Raw genomic sequence first — 16,344 nt, forward strand, 5'->3', positions numbered from 1 at the left:
TACCCAATTCTAAATACACCAATGGGAGAGCAGAAGTCCAAATTAAATCTACACATGTTGCCATTGTGGGTATACTGTTTTGAATACTATGAGAATTTCTGGATTTAGGCTATTTTTTTAGCTGATGATGTCTGACGTGGAATTTTTTTGGTGGGTTTAATAAATGAAAAGAAACGGAAAAAAAATGAATTTTTTTACATCCAGCTAGAATAAAGTGGACAATTTTACTAATGCGCGCGGGAGCTTTAAGAATAACTTTTTAATCACAAATGTATCTAAACCAAATTGTAGTTTAAACTTCAGTTACATTACTCCTGATTTTGTCTATGATCAATTATTACAAGTATTATTTCAGCATTCTGAGTATCGAAGAACAAATTAAAAATTTGAAGGAAATCGTACATTAAGGCTTTAAGCTATGCTCTCCTGTGTAAAGTGTTTTGTACTAAGTAATATTTGATATCATGGGTCAAACTGGGATATTTAACTAAACCTGTTCTTATATTTGCATAATTTTTAAATTGGATTAAAATTTCTCAACTTTCTTTACAGAGAATCCTTCTGATTTTGGGATGGACGTGAAGACAAGTGGCTATATGGAACGTATGTTAAATGGAGACAGTGGAAATTTCACATTTCGATACAAGATATTGGAGGTAAGATGGCTAAGAGCGCTGCCATGGAGATAGTAGTCCCAGCAAACACAAAACGTTTGCAAAAATGATATTTTACACCAAAATTTGGACATTTGAAAAACGATTACAGGATGTATCAAAATAAAGTAAACAGTTTGAAAAATACCAGATTAAAAAGTGTGAGGTATTTGGTCAAAATTGTATATAGTTGATGCTATCTTCAGTAGATAGCTGTGTAGGTTGAGTTCATTTGATGCTATCTTCAGTAGATAGCTGTGTAGGTTGAGTTCATTTGATGCTATCTTCAGTAGATAGCTGTGTAGGTTGAGTTCATTTGATGCTATCTTCAATAGATAGCTGTGTACGTTGAGTTCATTTGATGCTATCTTCAGTAGATAGCTGTGTGCATTGCATTCATTTGATGCTATCTTCATTAGATAGCTGTGTGCATTGAGTTCATTTGATGCTATCTTCAGTAAATAGCTGTGTGCAGTGAGTTCATTTGATGCTATCTTCAGTAGATAGCTGTGTAGGTTTAGTTCATTTGATGCTATCTTCAGTAGATAGCTGTGTGCAGTGAGTTCATTTGATGCTATCTTCAGTAGATAGCTGTGTACGTTGAGTTCATTTGATGCTATCTTCAGTAGATAGCTGTGTAGGTTGAGTTCATTTGATGCTATCTTCAGTAGATAGCTTTGTACGTTGAGTTCATTTGATGCTATCTTCAGTAGATAGCTGTGTGCAGTGAGTTCATTTGATGCTATCTTCAGTAAATAGCTGTGTACGTTGAGTTCATTTGATGCTATCTTCAGTAGATAGCTGTGTGCAGTGAGTTCATTTGATGCTATCTTTAGTAGATAGCTGTGTGCAGTGAGTTCATTTGATGCTATCTTTAGTAGATAGCTGTGTGCAGTGAGTTCATTTGATGCTATCTTCAGTAGATAGCTGTGTACGTTGAGTTCATTTGATGCTATCTTCAGTAGATAGCTGTGTGCAGTGAGTTCATTTGATGCTATCTTCAGTAGATAGCTGTGTACGTTGAGTTCATTTGATGCTATCTTCAGTAGATAGCTGTGTGCAGTGAGTTCATTTGATGCTATCTTCAGTAAATAGCTGTGTACGTTGAGTTCATTTGATGCTATCTTCAGTAGATAGCTGTGTGCAGTGAGTTCATTTGATGCTATCTTTAGTAGATAGCTGTGTGCAGTGAGTTCATTTGATGCTATCTTCAGTAGATAGCTGTGTGCAGTGAGTTCATTTGATGCTATCTTTAGTAGATAGCTGTGTGTAGTGAGTTCAGTTGATGCTATCTGCAGTAGATAACTGTGTGCATTGAGTTCATTTGATGCTATCTTCAGTAGATAGCTGTGTGCATTGAGTTCATTTGATGCTATCTTCAGTAGATAGCTGTGTACGTTGAGTTCATTTGATGCTATCTTCAGTAGATAGCTGTGTGCAGTGAGTTCATTTGATGCTATCTTCAGTAAATAGCTGTGTATGTTGAGTTCATTTGATGCTATCTTCAGTAGATAGCTGTGTGCAGTGAGTTCATTTGATGCTATCTTTAGTAGATAGCTGTGTGCAGTGAGTTCATTTGATGCTATCTTTAGTAGATAGCTGTGTGCAGTGAGTGCATTTGATGCTATCTTTAGTAGATAACTGCATTGAGTTCATTTGATACTATCTTCAGTAAATAGCTGTGTACGTTGAGTTCATTTGATGCTATCTTCAGTAGATAGCTGTGTGCAGTGAGTTCATTTGATGCTATCTTTTGTAGATAGCTGTGTGTAGTGAGTTCAGTTGATGCTATCTGCAGTAGATAACTGCATTGAGTTCATTTGATACTATCTTCAGTAGACAGCTCTGTGCATTGAGTTCAGTTGATGTTATCCCCAGTAGATAGCTGTACTGCATTGAGTTCATTTGATGCTATCTTCAGTAGATAGCTGTGGACATTGAGTTCATTTGATGCTATCTTCAGTAGATAGCTGTGCATTGAGTTCATTTGATGCAATCTTCAGTAGATAGCTGTGTGCATTGAGTTCATTTGATGCTATCTTCGGAAGATAGCTGTGTGCACTGAGTTCATTTAATGCCATCTTTAGTAGATAGCTGTATACATTGAATTCATTAGATGCTATCTTCAGTAGATAGCTGTGTGCAGTAAGTTCAGTTGATGCTATCTGCAGTAGATAACTGCATTGAGTTCAGTTGATGCTATTTTCAGTAGATAGCTGAGTTCATTTTGATGCATAGAGTTCATTTGATGCTATCTTCAATAGATAGCTGTGTGCATTGAGTTCAGTTGATGCTATCTTCAGTAGATAACTGTGTGCATCGAGTTCATTTGATGCTATCTTCAGTAGATAGCTGTGTGAATTGACATTTGATGCTATCTTCAGTAGATAGCTGTGTACGTTGAGTTCATTTGATGCTATCTTCAGTAGATAGCTGTGTGCATTGCATTCATTTGATGCTATCTTCAGTAGATAGCTGTGTGCATTGAGTTCATTTGATGCTATCTTCAGTAAATAGCTGTGTGCAGTGAGTTCATTTGATGCTATCTTCAGTAGATAGCTGTGTAGGTTGAGTTCATTTGATGCTATCTTCAGTAGATAGCTGTGTGCAGTGAGTTCATTTGATGCTATCTTCAGTAGATAGCTGTGTACGTTGAGTTCATTTGATGCTATCTTCAGTAGATAGCTGTGTGCAGTGAGTTCATTTGATGCTATCTTCAGTAAATAGCTGTGTACGTTGAGTTCATTTGATGCTATCTTCAGTAGATAGCTGTGTGCAGTGAGTTCATTTGATGCTATCTTTAGTAGATAGCTGTGTGCAGTGAGTTCATTTGATGCTATCTTCAGTAGATAGCTGTGTGCAGTGAGTTCATTTGATGCTATCTTTAGTAGATAGCTGTGTGTAGTGAGTTCAGTTGATGCTATCTGCAGTAGATAACTGTGTGCATTGAGTTCATTTGATGCTATCTTCAGTAGATAGCTGTGTGCATTGAGTTCATTTGATGCTATCTTCAGTAGATAGCTGTGTACGTTGAGTTCATTTGATGCTATCTTCAGTAGATAGCTGTGTGCAGTGAGTTCATTTGATGCTATCTTCAGTAAATAGCTGTGTACGTTGAGTTCATTTGATGCTATCTTCAGTAGATAGATGTGTGCAGTGAGTTCATTTGATGCTATCTTTAGTAGATAGCTGTGTGCAGTGAGTTCATTTGATGCTATCTTTAGTAGATAGCTGTGTGCAGTGAGTGCATTTGATGCTATCTTTAGTAGATAACTGCATTGAGTTCATTTGATACTATCTTCAGTAAATAGCTGTGTATGTTGAGTTCATTTGATGCTATCTTCAGTAGATAGCTGTGTGCAGTGAGTTCATTTGATGCTATCTTTTGTAGATAGCTGTGTGTAGTGAGTTCAGTTGATGTTATCTGCAGTAGATAACTGCATTGAGTTCATTTGATACTATCTTCAGTAGACAGCTCTGTGCATTGAGTTCAGTTGATGTTATCCCCAGTAGATAGCTGTACTGCATTGAGTTCATTTGATGCTATCATCAGTAGATAGCTGTGGACATTGAGTTCATTTGATGCTATCTTCAGTAGATAGCTGTGCATTGAGTTCATTTGATGCAATCTTCAGTACATACCTGTGTGCATTGAGTTCATTTGATGCTATCTTCGGAAGATAGCTGTGTGCACTGAGTTCATTTAATGCCATCTTTAGTAGATAGCTGTATACATTGAGTTCATTAGATGCTATCTTCAGTAGATAGCTGTGTGCAGTAAGTTCAGTTGATGCTATCTGCAGTAGATAACTGCATTGAGTTCAGTTGATGCTATTTTCAGTAGATAGCTGAGTTCATTTTGATGCATAGAGTTCATTTGATGCTATCTTCAATAGATAGCTGTGTGCATTGAGTTCAGTTGATGCTATCTTCAGTAGATAACTGTGTGCATCGAGTTCATTTGATGCTATCTTCAGTAGATAGCTGTGTGCATTGATGCTATCTTCAGTAGATAGCTGTGTGCATTGATGCTATCTTCAGTAGATAGCTGTGTGCATTGATGCTATCTTCAGTAGATAGCTGTGTGTATTGACATTTGATGCTATCTTCAGTAGATAGCTATGTGTATTGACATTTGATGCTATCTTCAGAAGATAGCTGTGTGCATCGAGTTCATTTGATGCTATCTTCAGTAGATAGCTGTGTGCATTGATGCTATCTTCAGTAGATAGCTGTGTGCATTGATGCTATCTTCAGTAGATAGCTGTGTGCATTGATGCTATCTTCAGTAGATAGCTGTGTGCATTGATGCTATCTTCAGTAGATAGCTGTGTGCATTGATGCTATCTTCAGTAGATAGCTGTGTGTATTGACATTTAATGCTATCTTCATTGTGTTGTTTGATGCCGCAACACACTACAGTTTATTTCCTGTTTGAAGATAGCACATGACCAATCAGCTCTTACAAACAAATTTTGCATTGAAGTAATTAAAGGTGAACCTCATTGAAAATAAAGTTATATATCAATGGAAAGCTTATGATGCCAGGAAGCAGAAAAGAATATTTTTTATTTGCCTAACGCACCAGGATAGACATAATCTCCATTCAAAGATTGGATATTGGCACCCCCCTAAATTACAAAACGAAATCGTTCAAATTGGGCGCTTTTCGATGATGACGTCAACACGGGACACACAGTTACTTCCGGGTTTGATTGTAAACACAATGTCCATGCATTACTGTGGCATGCATCGGGCCAATGCACGAACTCAGTCATTGCCAACTTACTTTACATGAAAAATATCTTCAATAAAATAAGAATAACATGAAGGAAACATCATGATCAAATCAAGAATGAAGTTCCTGAATAAAGTGTGTGGATTAAAAATGGGAAAAGTGCTGACTGGGTGATTTGGGATAGGCCAAGCCATCCACGATATGCATAGGGAATATTACAGTAAAGCACGCAGAGCGAAGATTCGCCGAAGAACCGGAATGAAAACAGATTGCAAAAAATAACTGCTAGTGCTACCAGTTCAGATCGTCACACCAAGTTGAGATGAACTTATCACAATGAGAAAATGAAGGAATAGAATAAAGTACATGTACGGGATTTTTTAATTATTTCTTAACTTTACAACCGGTCATGTATGATAGGCTAACTCGTAGAGACCTACGGGGCGGGGTGAACTCACTCAGTCGCCGAGGCCTCCGTATCCGCGACTGTACGTACTGTACTTGCAGCCAAAATGACCGATTTGATATTCACATTCTGATATTTCCAACTTATTGCTACTTCATCAGCAAAATTTATTCCTGTAGATGTTCCAAATATAAGGGAGCGATTGATCAAATCTGCTGAAACACGGCGCAACTTGAACTTGTGCTACCGGAGAGACGGCGAGTCGCTGTGTTTGCCCACCTTGATCGTAGCGGCTGCCTGTAATTTCTTCAGCATAAAAGCAGCAATTTACGATCGTGTTCGGTAATCCATAAAACATGAATGTTTCACTTTTTCAGTACACTGATGGTAGTATCATTAAAAGAATCGTGACACAAGTGACAATATTTTAATTTTATTCAGATTTCAGAATTCCATCAAATAACGGTCTACTAAGCCTAAATTGTATTTATTTTATAATAAAGTATCCGTTTCTTTCAATCGTGATTGTGTGGAAAGAATGTACCGGGAGAATGTATTACCGCAATGCGCTATAATATGAAAACCTTTATGGTCTGGATTTGATGAAATCGGCGGTTTTTTTATTTAATTTTTTGATTACTACAAGACGATATTTTTAAAAATCAGATATTTTTAAATGAATCAAGAATAGGGAATGTCACAAACAAGTTATTTAATTTGTTATTCGATCATGTTTATTCAGTCCATGACATGAAGCGGTATACTGTAGCAGCAATCATTTGCGCATGGAATTGATCCCAGCGCGAAATTCAAACTCAATTACCCAGTTATACCCAGCCAGTTATGACTGATTTTGTCAAAAATTTACGGAACATTTTCGTGTTGACAATAATTATATTATTTCTAATATATATAGAAGGAATCAGCAACTTGAAGATTCTTCTCATTTCAAGCTTTATTGTGAAAATCAGACTTGCCGGGCAGCTTGCAAAGTACAGGAAGCAAGTCTTGTTTACGTGTTTCCGAGTAGGATCACGTAACTGCGAACCCTGAGCTTACGTCACGAGCATTCTCAAGGTCAAAGACGATTGATTTGGGTGCTTTTGGGCGCCTTAAAAAAGACCAAAAATTAATTCATTTTTTTATTTTTTCAGCTTATTGGCCATGAAAAAAAATCGGAAAAAATTATTTTTAATATCCTCATATCATAAGCTTTCCATTGATATATAACTTTATTTTCAATGAGGTTCACCTTTAATTATTATTTTGATCTTCACAGGATTTGGAAGAGATTGAGGTAGTTATGGACATCACAGGAAGCACTTGGATGGGCCTTGGTTGGAGACCTATGGGTAAGTCTTATTATACAATTGGTGCAGAAGGTGGTAACTGCCCAACCCAATTTTTCTATTAGACTATTAAAACCATCCAACTGACTGGTAGATGGAAAAACAGTGGCGTGATCGATGGGAATTATATAAATAAAAAATTTTTCACCAGGTTCGCCATTGCAAATAATAAAGGAGACAAGTAGAAAAAGTGATCACGCCTGGAAATCGAATCCCAGGACCTCAGGTTTACGAGACCTGTGCCTTGACCACTCTGCCACGGGAGCTTCATGATTAGGCTGGTTGAAATTTGAACCCATAAGCAGTCACTTAAACTTATCTCCTCCCTGCAAATGGCCCTAGCTATTAAATAAAAAAAAAATGTTTATTGACTGGTAGATGTTGACACTAAAAAAAAAAAACGTGTTCGTTTTTCTTAGGGCGTCCATGTCAGCTGAAATGGCAAAGTCATTTTTTATTTTTTCAAAAAAAATTTTGCCATAAAATCATGAAATTCTGAGACAAATTTGGAAGAAAAGTTACTTGATTTGATACTCGCATTTGTTTAGGTATAAAACAATTGATATTTGTACTTCAATTGTGTAAATCAACCACAATTTCATACTGTGTACTTTTGAACACTCGAAAATGACATCTTAATTCATAATTTGTTTGAAATTTTTTTTTTTTAAAATCTTTAAAAAAAACCCTCATTCCGCATTCGTTTTTGAAACTGCCATGGGCTTTGAGACATAACTTTTTTTTAAAGCCTTGTATAAGATAAGCAGGGCTAGTGATATTTCCAGACGGGGAAGTGAAATGAAAAAAAATGTTGAAGCCTTGGTAATATGAGGGACAGTCAGTATGTAATGAAAACCATATGATATATATATATGAATGATACCATATACTTGATTACGGAACAGCATTAGCAATAAATTAATAGACTAGGGATACTGCCAAATTATGCAAAAAAGACAGGCCTCTTAAATTACAGCAAAGGCACATGTTTAAAACGTCTGAGAACAGCAAAAGTACATGGTGCATAATTCTAGTTTTGGGCAGGAATAAACACTAGGTCCTGGGTCTGCTCTTGGTATAATATGAGACTTGTCATTCAAATTAGGTGGAAATGGGACGTCTATTTTTCTATTAGACTATTAAAACCATCCAACTGACTGGTAGATGGAAAAACAGTGGCGTGATCGATGGGAATTATATAAATAAAAAAATTTTCACCAGGTTCGCCATTGCAAATAATAAAGGAGACAAGTAGAAAAAGTGATCACGCCTGGAAATCGAATCCCAGGACCTCAGGTTTACGAGACCTGTGCCTTGACCACTCTGCCACGGGAGCTTCATGATTAGGCTGGTTGAAATTTGAACCCATAAGCAGTCACTTAAACTTATCTCCTCCCTGCAAATGGCCCTAGCTATTACCTGGTGAAAAAATGTTTATTGACTGGTAGATGTTGACACAAAAAAAAAAACGTGTTCGTTTTTCTTAGGGCGTCCATGTCAGCTGAAATGGCAAAGTCATTTTTTATTTTTTTCAAAAAAAATTTTGCCATAAAATCATGAAATTCTGAGACAAATTTGGAAGAAAAGTTACTTGATTTGATACTCGCATTTGTTTAGGTATAAAACAATTGATATTTGTACTTCAATTGTGTAAATCAACCACAATTTCATACTGTGTACTTTTGAACACTCGAAAATGACATCTTAATTCATAATTTGTTTGAAAATTTTTTTTAAAAAATCTTTAAAAAAAAACCCTCATTCCGCATTCGTTTTTGAAACTGCCATGGGCTTTGAGACATAACTTTTTTTTAAAGCCTTGTATAAGATAAGCAGGGCTAGTGATATTTCCAGACGGGGAAGTGAAATGAAAAAAAATGTTGAAGCCTTGGTAATATGAGGGACAGTCAGTATGTAATGAAAACCATATGATATATATATATGAATGATACCATATACTTGATTACGGAACAGCATTAGCAATAAATTAATAGACTAGGGATACTGCCAAATTATGCAAAAAAGACAGGCCTCTTAAATTACAGCAAAGGCACATGTTTAAAACGCGTCTGAGAACAGCAAAAGTACATGGTGCATAATTCTAGTTTTGGGCAGGAATAAACACTAGGTCCTGGGTCTGCTCTTGGTATAATATGAGACTTGTCATTCAAATTAGGTGGAAATGGGACGTCTTTGAACTTCAGCAACTTAAGGACTTTTAGTTTTTGAACTTCAACAACTTAAGGACTTAAAGGGAAGCAACATTATTCTGTAAAAATGTTGAAAATGAAAAGGCAGTTATTATAAATATGACATTAATTATATCCAAAATGAAACAGAGAAAAATATAATGACTGCATGGTCACATGTAAGAGCTGGTACTCAGTACAATGAAAAACTGATGCAAATCAAACATTAATCTGCACATGCATAGGTTTGATGACTGGTACAACATGCTGGAAATGTATGAAAATTGCAAAATTTAATGTAATTATGGCTTAAAATATTAGAAAATGCTATGTAACACCACTATTCCAAAATCTAAAATATACAACAATATATCATTTCAGCCTTTTATTTCCCTTCATACTTCATTTTCAGCCAGTGACTGTAGACCATTGATTTTCAGCCAGTGACTGTAGACCATTGATTTTTCAGCCAGTGACTGTAGACCATTGATTTTCAGCCAGTGAGTGTAGACCATTGATTTTCAGCCAGTGAGTGTAGACCATTGATTTTTCAGCCAGTGACTGTAGACCATTGATTTTTCAGCCAGTGACTGTAGACCATTGATTTTCAGCCAGTGACTGTAGACCATTGATTTTTCAGCCAGTGACTGTAGACCATTGATTTTCAGCCAGTGACTGTAGACCATTGATTTTTCAGCCAGTGACTGTAGACCATTGATTTTCAGCCAGTGACTGTAGACCATTGATTTTTCAGCCAGTGACTGTAGACCATTGATTTTCTGCCAGTGACTGTAGACCATTGATTTTCAGCCAGTGACTGTAGACCATTGATTTTCAGCCAGTGACTCTAGACCATTGATTTTCAGCCAGTGACTGTAGACCATTGATTTTCAGCCAGTGACTGTAGACCATTGATTTTATGCTAACGCTGTTACGTAATCAAGTGTGTGATATCATTTTTACATGTGTTGCTTGAAAGACAAAGGTAGAGTGTTTATGTGATCATAGAGAAATGCCATGAAAATAATCCATATGTGGGGTCACAAGTCAACTTTCATTACATACTGACCGACCCACGTATAACACAAATCTTTGCTAAATGAGGAAGAAAGAGATTTGTTGATAAATTATCCAAGGATAAGTTGTTACATTCTTTGTATATAGGTCTGGATGCAACCTGTCGAAATTGGCCTGTACCATATAAATCTGGTGGAGATGAACCAGTGGTTGCACCTTCAGGTGAACCAGAATCAGAACCAGAATCCACACCTGAACCTGAAGCAGAAGGTGAACCTGAAGGCACTGCTGAACCTGCAGCAGAGGGTGAACCAGAACCAGAAGGCACATCTGAACCTGCAGCAGAGGGTGAACCAGAGCTAGAATCCACACCTACTCCGGTAAATCCTTATGTAGATTTAGAAACTTTTGTTAGCTCAATCGTTAACCCCCTGAGCACTACCTGCCGATCTAACATTGCCTCTGGTTTGGCAATTACATGACATCGTCACTTTAATCACCAATCAGAATGAAGCTTAATTTGCAAATAATTCACCCCAATTTTGTGTGTGGTGAAATTATTTTAACAATGTTGCTGATTGGTCCAATTGATAATGAAAACTTCTTTTTGGCCAATCGGCAGGTAGTTCTCATGGGGTTAAGGTGTTCAATGATGGTGCGAAAGATGGATGGTGCAAAAGAGTTCCCCTGGACACATGGTTGAGATGTGATAATTTATTAAATTTTCTAACTACACATTATATAGGTCCCTCATGTTCAATTCTAGACCCGGACAATACCAACAACTATAACATTTATATGTAGACAGATTTTCTTCTTTTTTTTTTCAACTTACTCATCTTTTTCTGCTTTTTGTGGTATTTTTTATTCTATAAACTGTATATTTGTGTGCAAATTGAGGGTACTATTTACATATATCTTAAATTTTATAATTTAGCCAAATAATATATGTTATTCCTATAAACATTTCATTTGGCAAAACAGAATAATATTTTTTTTTTAATCCCAAAAATTAGTTCTGTATTTTTCTGAAATGGGGAGTAGTTCTGAATGCATTCTGAGTAAAAAAAGAAAAAAAGCAGCCATTAATATTCTGTGTTACTGTATATCATGCCTCATATTTTCACACTACAGGGAAGACACCGTCGCCGTCGTCAATCTGGTATTGATGTTATAGATGCTTCCGTGCCAGATGGATACAATGATCAATGGATATGCATAGGTAATCTTAAAATGTGCAGATTTTATTTGTGTTATGCAATCCCAGCCCCCCAACTCAACCCAAAATTGGCAACCATGAGAGTTACCAAAAAGCACGGAAAAGGGGTAATTTTTTTACCAGTAGCAAGGACCGCGAAATTGGCAAAATAGGGGGTATTTAAGTTGGACTGTCCATGAAATTTGACTGACGGTGAAATCAGCAAAATAGGGGTATTTAATTTGCACTGTCCGCGAAATTTGGATAAAAGGGGTACTTGAGAAAATCTAGTAATTTTTTGGCAATATTTAGTGTCATTGAAAAAGGGGTGTTTGAAATTCTAGTCATTTAAAATGGGTGTCGGAAATTCTAGTCATTGAAAACCACAAAAAAGGGGTTGTTTTTGGCCAAATTTTGTCCTATTTTGTATGAAAAAGGGGGGTAAATTTGATGAAAAATCATTGCAAAAGGAGGTGTTTGAAAGATTTGGTAACTCTCATGGTTGCCAACTTTTGTGTTGAGTTGGGGGCCGGGAACCCAATACTTTCAAGGATCATTCGAGTTGGCGATGTCCAAGATCCTGTCTACACAAGGGGAAATCTGGTCTACCGCAGTCTCATTCCAAGTCCTGAATACCATGTTTTCACTATCCTAGCTCCTATGCTAGTGTTTTCCAAATAGTCTTCTATGTTGACCGTAAGCTCCTCTCTCCGAGATCACTTGAGGAAGCTATCTGTCCCACTTGACAGTCAGATAACACACAATGTTAGGGATGCACCATTAGATAAGGGGGGCTAGGTAGTTGGGGTTGGGATAAATGTTTTTTTTAGCACCTTGGGTGAAGCAATTTTTTTAGCACCTCGGCAAGGCAAATTGTTTTTTTTTTACTCCTCAATGAAGCAATTAATACATAATGTTCTATTTTCAACAATTTGTTTTTAGATTTGGTGAAACAAATTTTCTTTAGGGCTCTTTTTGATTTTTCCTTACACAGGAAGGTGTGCGCCATCCTGCAGCTTTCCTGTGCTAGCCTTCTTTTGTTAAAATCCTGTGTGATTATAACACTGCAATTAGCCACTCAAATTAAGAGCGTGCTTTCCTGGGTTGTGCGATGAGCCGTAGTCAGAGCAAATCTTCCCATTCGTCATGGACCACTTCAAAAGGCAGGGTGTATCACTGATGCATATAATCCATCCGTTTTATGACCAAGCTTTCCTGAGGCGCGCGTTTAGCGAGGGGAATCCTGCCTTCTTTCTGTGTGAAAACATGGTAGGGTATTTCAATATGAGCCCTTAATATAAATCCATATTTTTACCATTTTTATATTTTTTAGCACCTAAATTTTTCATGCTGCGAAAAAAATTATTTTTAGGTTAGATGAGTTCACATTGTAAGTTGCTGCGCGTACCGTGGGAACTTGACAATTTTTGGAGATCCATGTCTTAGGATTATTTTCTTCAAAACATAGACTCCTGTGTCTATGCAAAAACATACCCACATCAGGGTTTTCTTTAAGCATTTTGCTGAAGGGGTATTTTCAAATTTTTTTGACCCTTTCAATTGTGAATTTTTCCTCTGAAGGAGTCAAAAACATTGCCCAAGGGGTATTTTTATAATATTATTTTTGAAGACATTTTTAACAATATGTGTGTTTTTGGAGGCATAGGCGTAGATCCGGAAAGGGGGGGTGAGAATCTCCCCCAATATTTTGCCCCAAAAGTGCAAATTTGTGCACGCTTCGCACGAATTTATTCCACTTTTGCACCATATTTCAACAGTTTAGCTTCAAAATGGCAAAATTTTTGGTACCATAAACTTATTCTAAGTCAGAAGGGGCGGGGGCAATTTTAGAAGAAAATAATAATATTTAAAAATGCCCCCTGAGAAGTAGGAAACTTTTGCAAAATGAAGACCTAATTGAAGCAATTTGGTGGATCATTTTGGCACTATTAATGTGTAAAATTTTAGCTTAAAAAAGCCGAACATTTGTGAAATGAGCAGTCCATGGAGTCTTTCGTGGGAATGGCAAGTTGTCGAAAAGCAGAAGTGAAAGTGGCCATTTTATTTATCAACTACTACGCGGGGTGATGGAAAATTTTGCAAAATGAAGACCTAATTGAAGCGATTTGGTGGACCATTTTGGCACTATTACTGTGTAAAATTTAAGTTTGAACAGTTGAAAAGCCAAAATTGTGAAATAACGGTCCATAAAGCCTTTCGTTGTCACGTTTTCCCCGTTAGACCTATAAATTGTGTTAAACATAGGGCCTAAATTGGCAAATGTCGAAAGCAAAAGCGAAAATGGTCACTTGTTTATCCACTACGCATGGGGGTGTCTGAGGGGATGTTCCCCCCGAGAGGGAAAATTTTGCAAAATTAAAGTCCAATTGAAGACATATTTGGTACATCATTTAAACAGAAAAAAGGACCCGAACCCAATTTGCAAGATTTCAAACTGACACTCTACAATTTTAGAGACTCCCAATCACTAAAACGTGCATGGATCGATGCTGATAAAATGTGATGGGCCCTACATATCGGGAGTAGGTCCTAAATACCAAAAGCCGAGAATAAATGCACAATATCGGGTGTTTCTCTATTCAAATCTTGCAATATCTGAACGCGTACGTTTTCAAGATTTTGTACGCATTGGACTTTGGGACTATGGATTTGAAGGAGTCAGAAAAGTGCCTGAACGCGTAATATGTGTGTTTTGTGCGTTAAAGTAAGAGGTTAATTTTTCTTTACTAACTGACAATTTTTTTTTCACCCTTGACACAAAATCTTTTTTTTCTGATCTGAGGTGGAATAATATTTTTTTTTGCTCTGAGGTGGAGCAACTTTTTGTTGTTGCTCAAATGATGAGACAATTTTTTTTAAAACTACCTGCCCCCCCCCCCTGTTGATATCAAATGGTGCATCCCTTGGTCCAGCAAAATTAAATACCACAGTTCATTGATGGAGATATTTCAGTCTGTTACTTCTTTGAGTCGACAAGACAAAGCATTATCATGATTATTGGCTTTCACTATCGCCTTTGGCATATTTTCATCTCTCCAACATACAAAACTGCAAACCGAAGTATGAAGACTTCACACAATTATAACTTTTGTAAACCACTGTTGGCTAACATGAGTTTCACAGCGTTTCATGTTATAACTCTAATCTGCTGCAAAAATCAATTACTCTCCAGGCCTTATATCTAATTTGTTACCCTTCTAGAATAATCATCACTACTTAAGCTAAAATGTGAAAAACAAATAGTATAAGGTGCTTTGATTACTTAGGAACAGTTTTCATACAGTAAATTCAAAATTAGTGCAAAAACACAACAACACAATTTTATTACAAATCAGCATTTTTTCAAACTTGTTTATCTCTGAAATGCATTTTCCAGTTATCCTTACGGTACGTCGACACTATCTGCGTGTTTCTACGTCGACACTATCTGCGTGTTTCTACATGGACACTATCTGTGTGTTTCTACTGGGGAACGGTTGGCGGGTAATGCGGTTTAGTTTAGAGTGTTACCGGTTAATTTGCTCAGTGGAAACAGATTGGTTCAGAATGATGCGGTGTAGACACCCGGCAACCGTGATCCACCTCGAGAGGTAGACCATGCGGTGTGACAACCGGTATTTCTGCCAGTAGAAACACAACAGTTTAACAGTTGCTGCATGGGTGTTGAACTTATTTTATGTACATTTTATGTATCACATCGTGACCTTAAAAACAGCTTGGGGTCAGGAAAACATTTTCAGTACTTCCGGTACACACCACAACCCTTATTTTAAGAATCAGTAGAAACGTGCTGGCTGTTGCCTGAATCGGATTGTGGGTTACCAGGTAATACCAGGTAAAAATACAGAGTGCTCAGTGTAAACACGCAGTATGTGATGAACCCGACGAGATTTGGCCAAAATATTTTGTAGTAGCGAATGAAACAAAGTGATTTACCAAAAAACAACAATAGTTTTTATATGCGCTGCTTGTTTATTTCCATATGCAGGGCCTGCAATTCCCTTGCAAGGCAAACCTACCAGCCAGAGCGACACATTCGACCCTGCTGTAAGCACCTCTGACAAAGCAGTAGATGGTGACACGGATGGAAGGTATTACCATGGTTCCTGTACACATACGAGTAAGAAAACGTTTCTCATATACATGTAATTATAATTATTTATGACTTAGGTTACAGAAAACAATTCTTGTAAAGTAACTGTATCTGAATGAAATTGGTGAAAATGTCAAGCGAATGCTGATATTCTTGGGAAAGAATGGTACCCGGTAGTATTAAACAAAACTCAATTTACATTATATCGATAAAACCAGTTGAAATAAGAATGAAATCCATAATTTTAATGTCATTGTTTAGGAAAGAATAATGGTCGGAATAAAGTTATGCATAAAACGTTATCGCGCATACCTCACAGAGCTTCACCTAATTTCATGGACCATCATTGGACCTATCCAATAACCGGAGCGGTATAACAATTGAAATGGCAGGACAGATTGGTGGACATATTGTTTTTCTAAATTCGATAGGGTCTATTCCCTAAGTTGAGAATGGACCGTCCCACTCGATTTGCGAAAAGGTCACTAACCCTTTTGGTGGACCCAAGTAACTGCCTAAAATGAGGCAAAATTGAAAAGAAAAGGGGTTTTGAATTGAACTTTGGAATTTGAAAAGTGTAAATCACGTTGGGTCTAAGGCTGTGCCAACACTTTTCTTTGATGACTTTTACCACATTTTTTTATTTTTTCAAATACCTTAAAAATTCAATAATCGAAGCT

General features: G+C 36.9%; 1 protein-coding gene across 1 annotated transcript in view; it reads left to right on the forward strand.

Annotated features, from left to right (window-relative positions):
* LOC140159658 (uncharacterized) overlaps nucleotides 1-16,344 on the forward strand; it is a 101,752-nt gene that overhangs the window by 43,970 nt on the left and 41,438 nt on the right. Inside the window, exons 8-12 of the mRNA XM_072183153.1 lie at nucleotides 553-656; nucleotides 7,077-7,149; nucleotides 10,500-10,732; nucleotides 11,487-11,574; nucleotides 15,560-15,691. Coding sequence (XP_072039254.1) covers nucleotides 553-656; nucleotides 7,077-7,149; nucleotides 10,500-10,732; nucleotides 11,487-11,574; nucleotides 15,560-15,691 — 630 coding nt within the window. The remainder of the gene's footprint in view (nucleotides 1-552; nucleotides 657-7,076; nucleotides 7,150-10,499; nucleotides 10,733-11,486; nucleotides 11,575-15,559; nucleotides 15,692-16,344) is intronic.

The sequence above is a fragment of the Amphiura filiformis genome, chromosome 8 (assembly GCF_039555335.1).
Source record: "Amphiura filiformis chromosome 8, Afil_fr2py, whole genome shotgun sequence".
Taxonomy (NCBI): Eukaryota; Metazoa; Echinodermata; class Ophiuroidea; order Amphilepidida; family Amphiuridae; genus Amphiura; species Amphiura filiformis.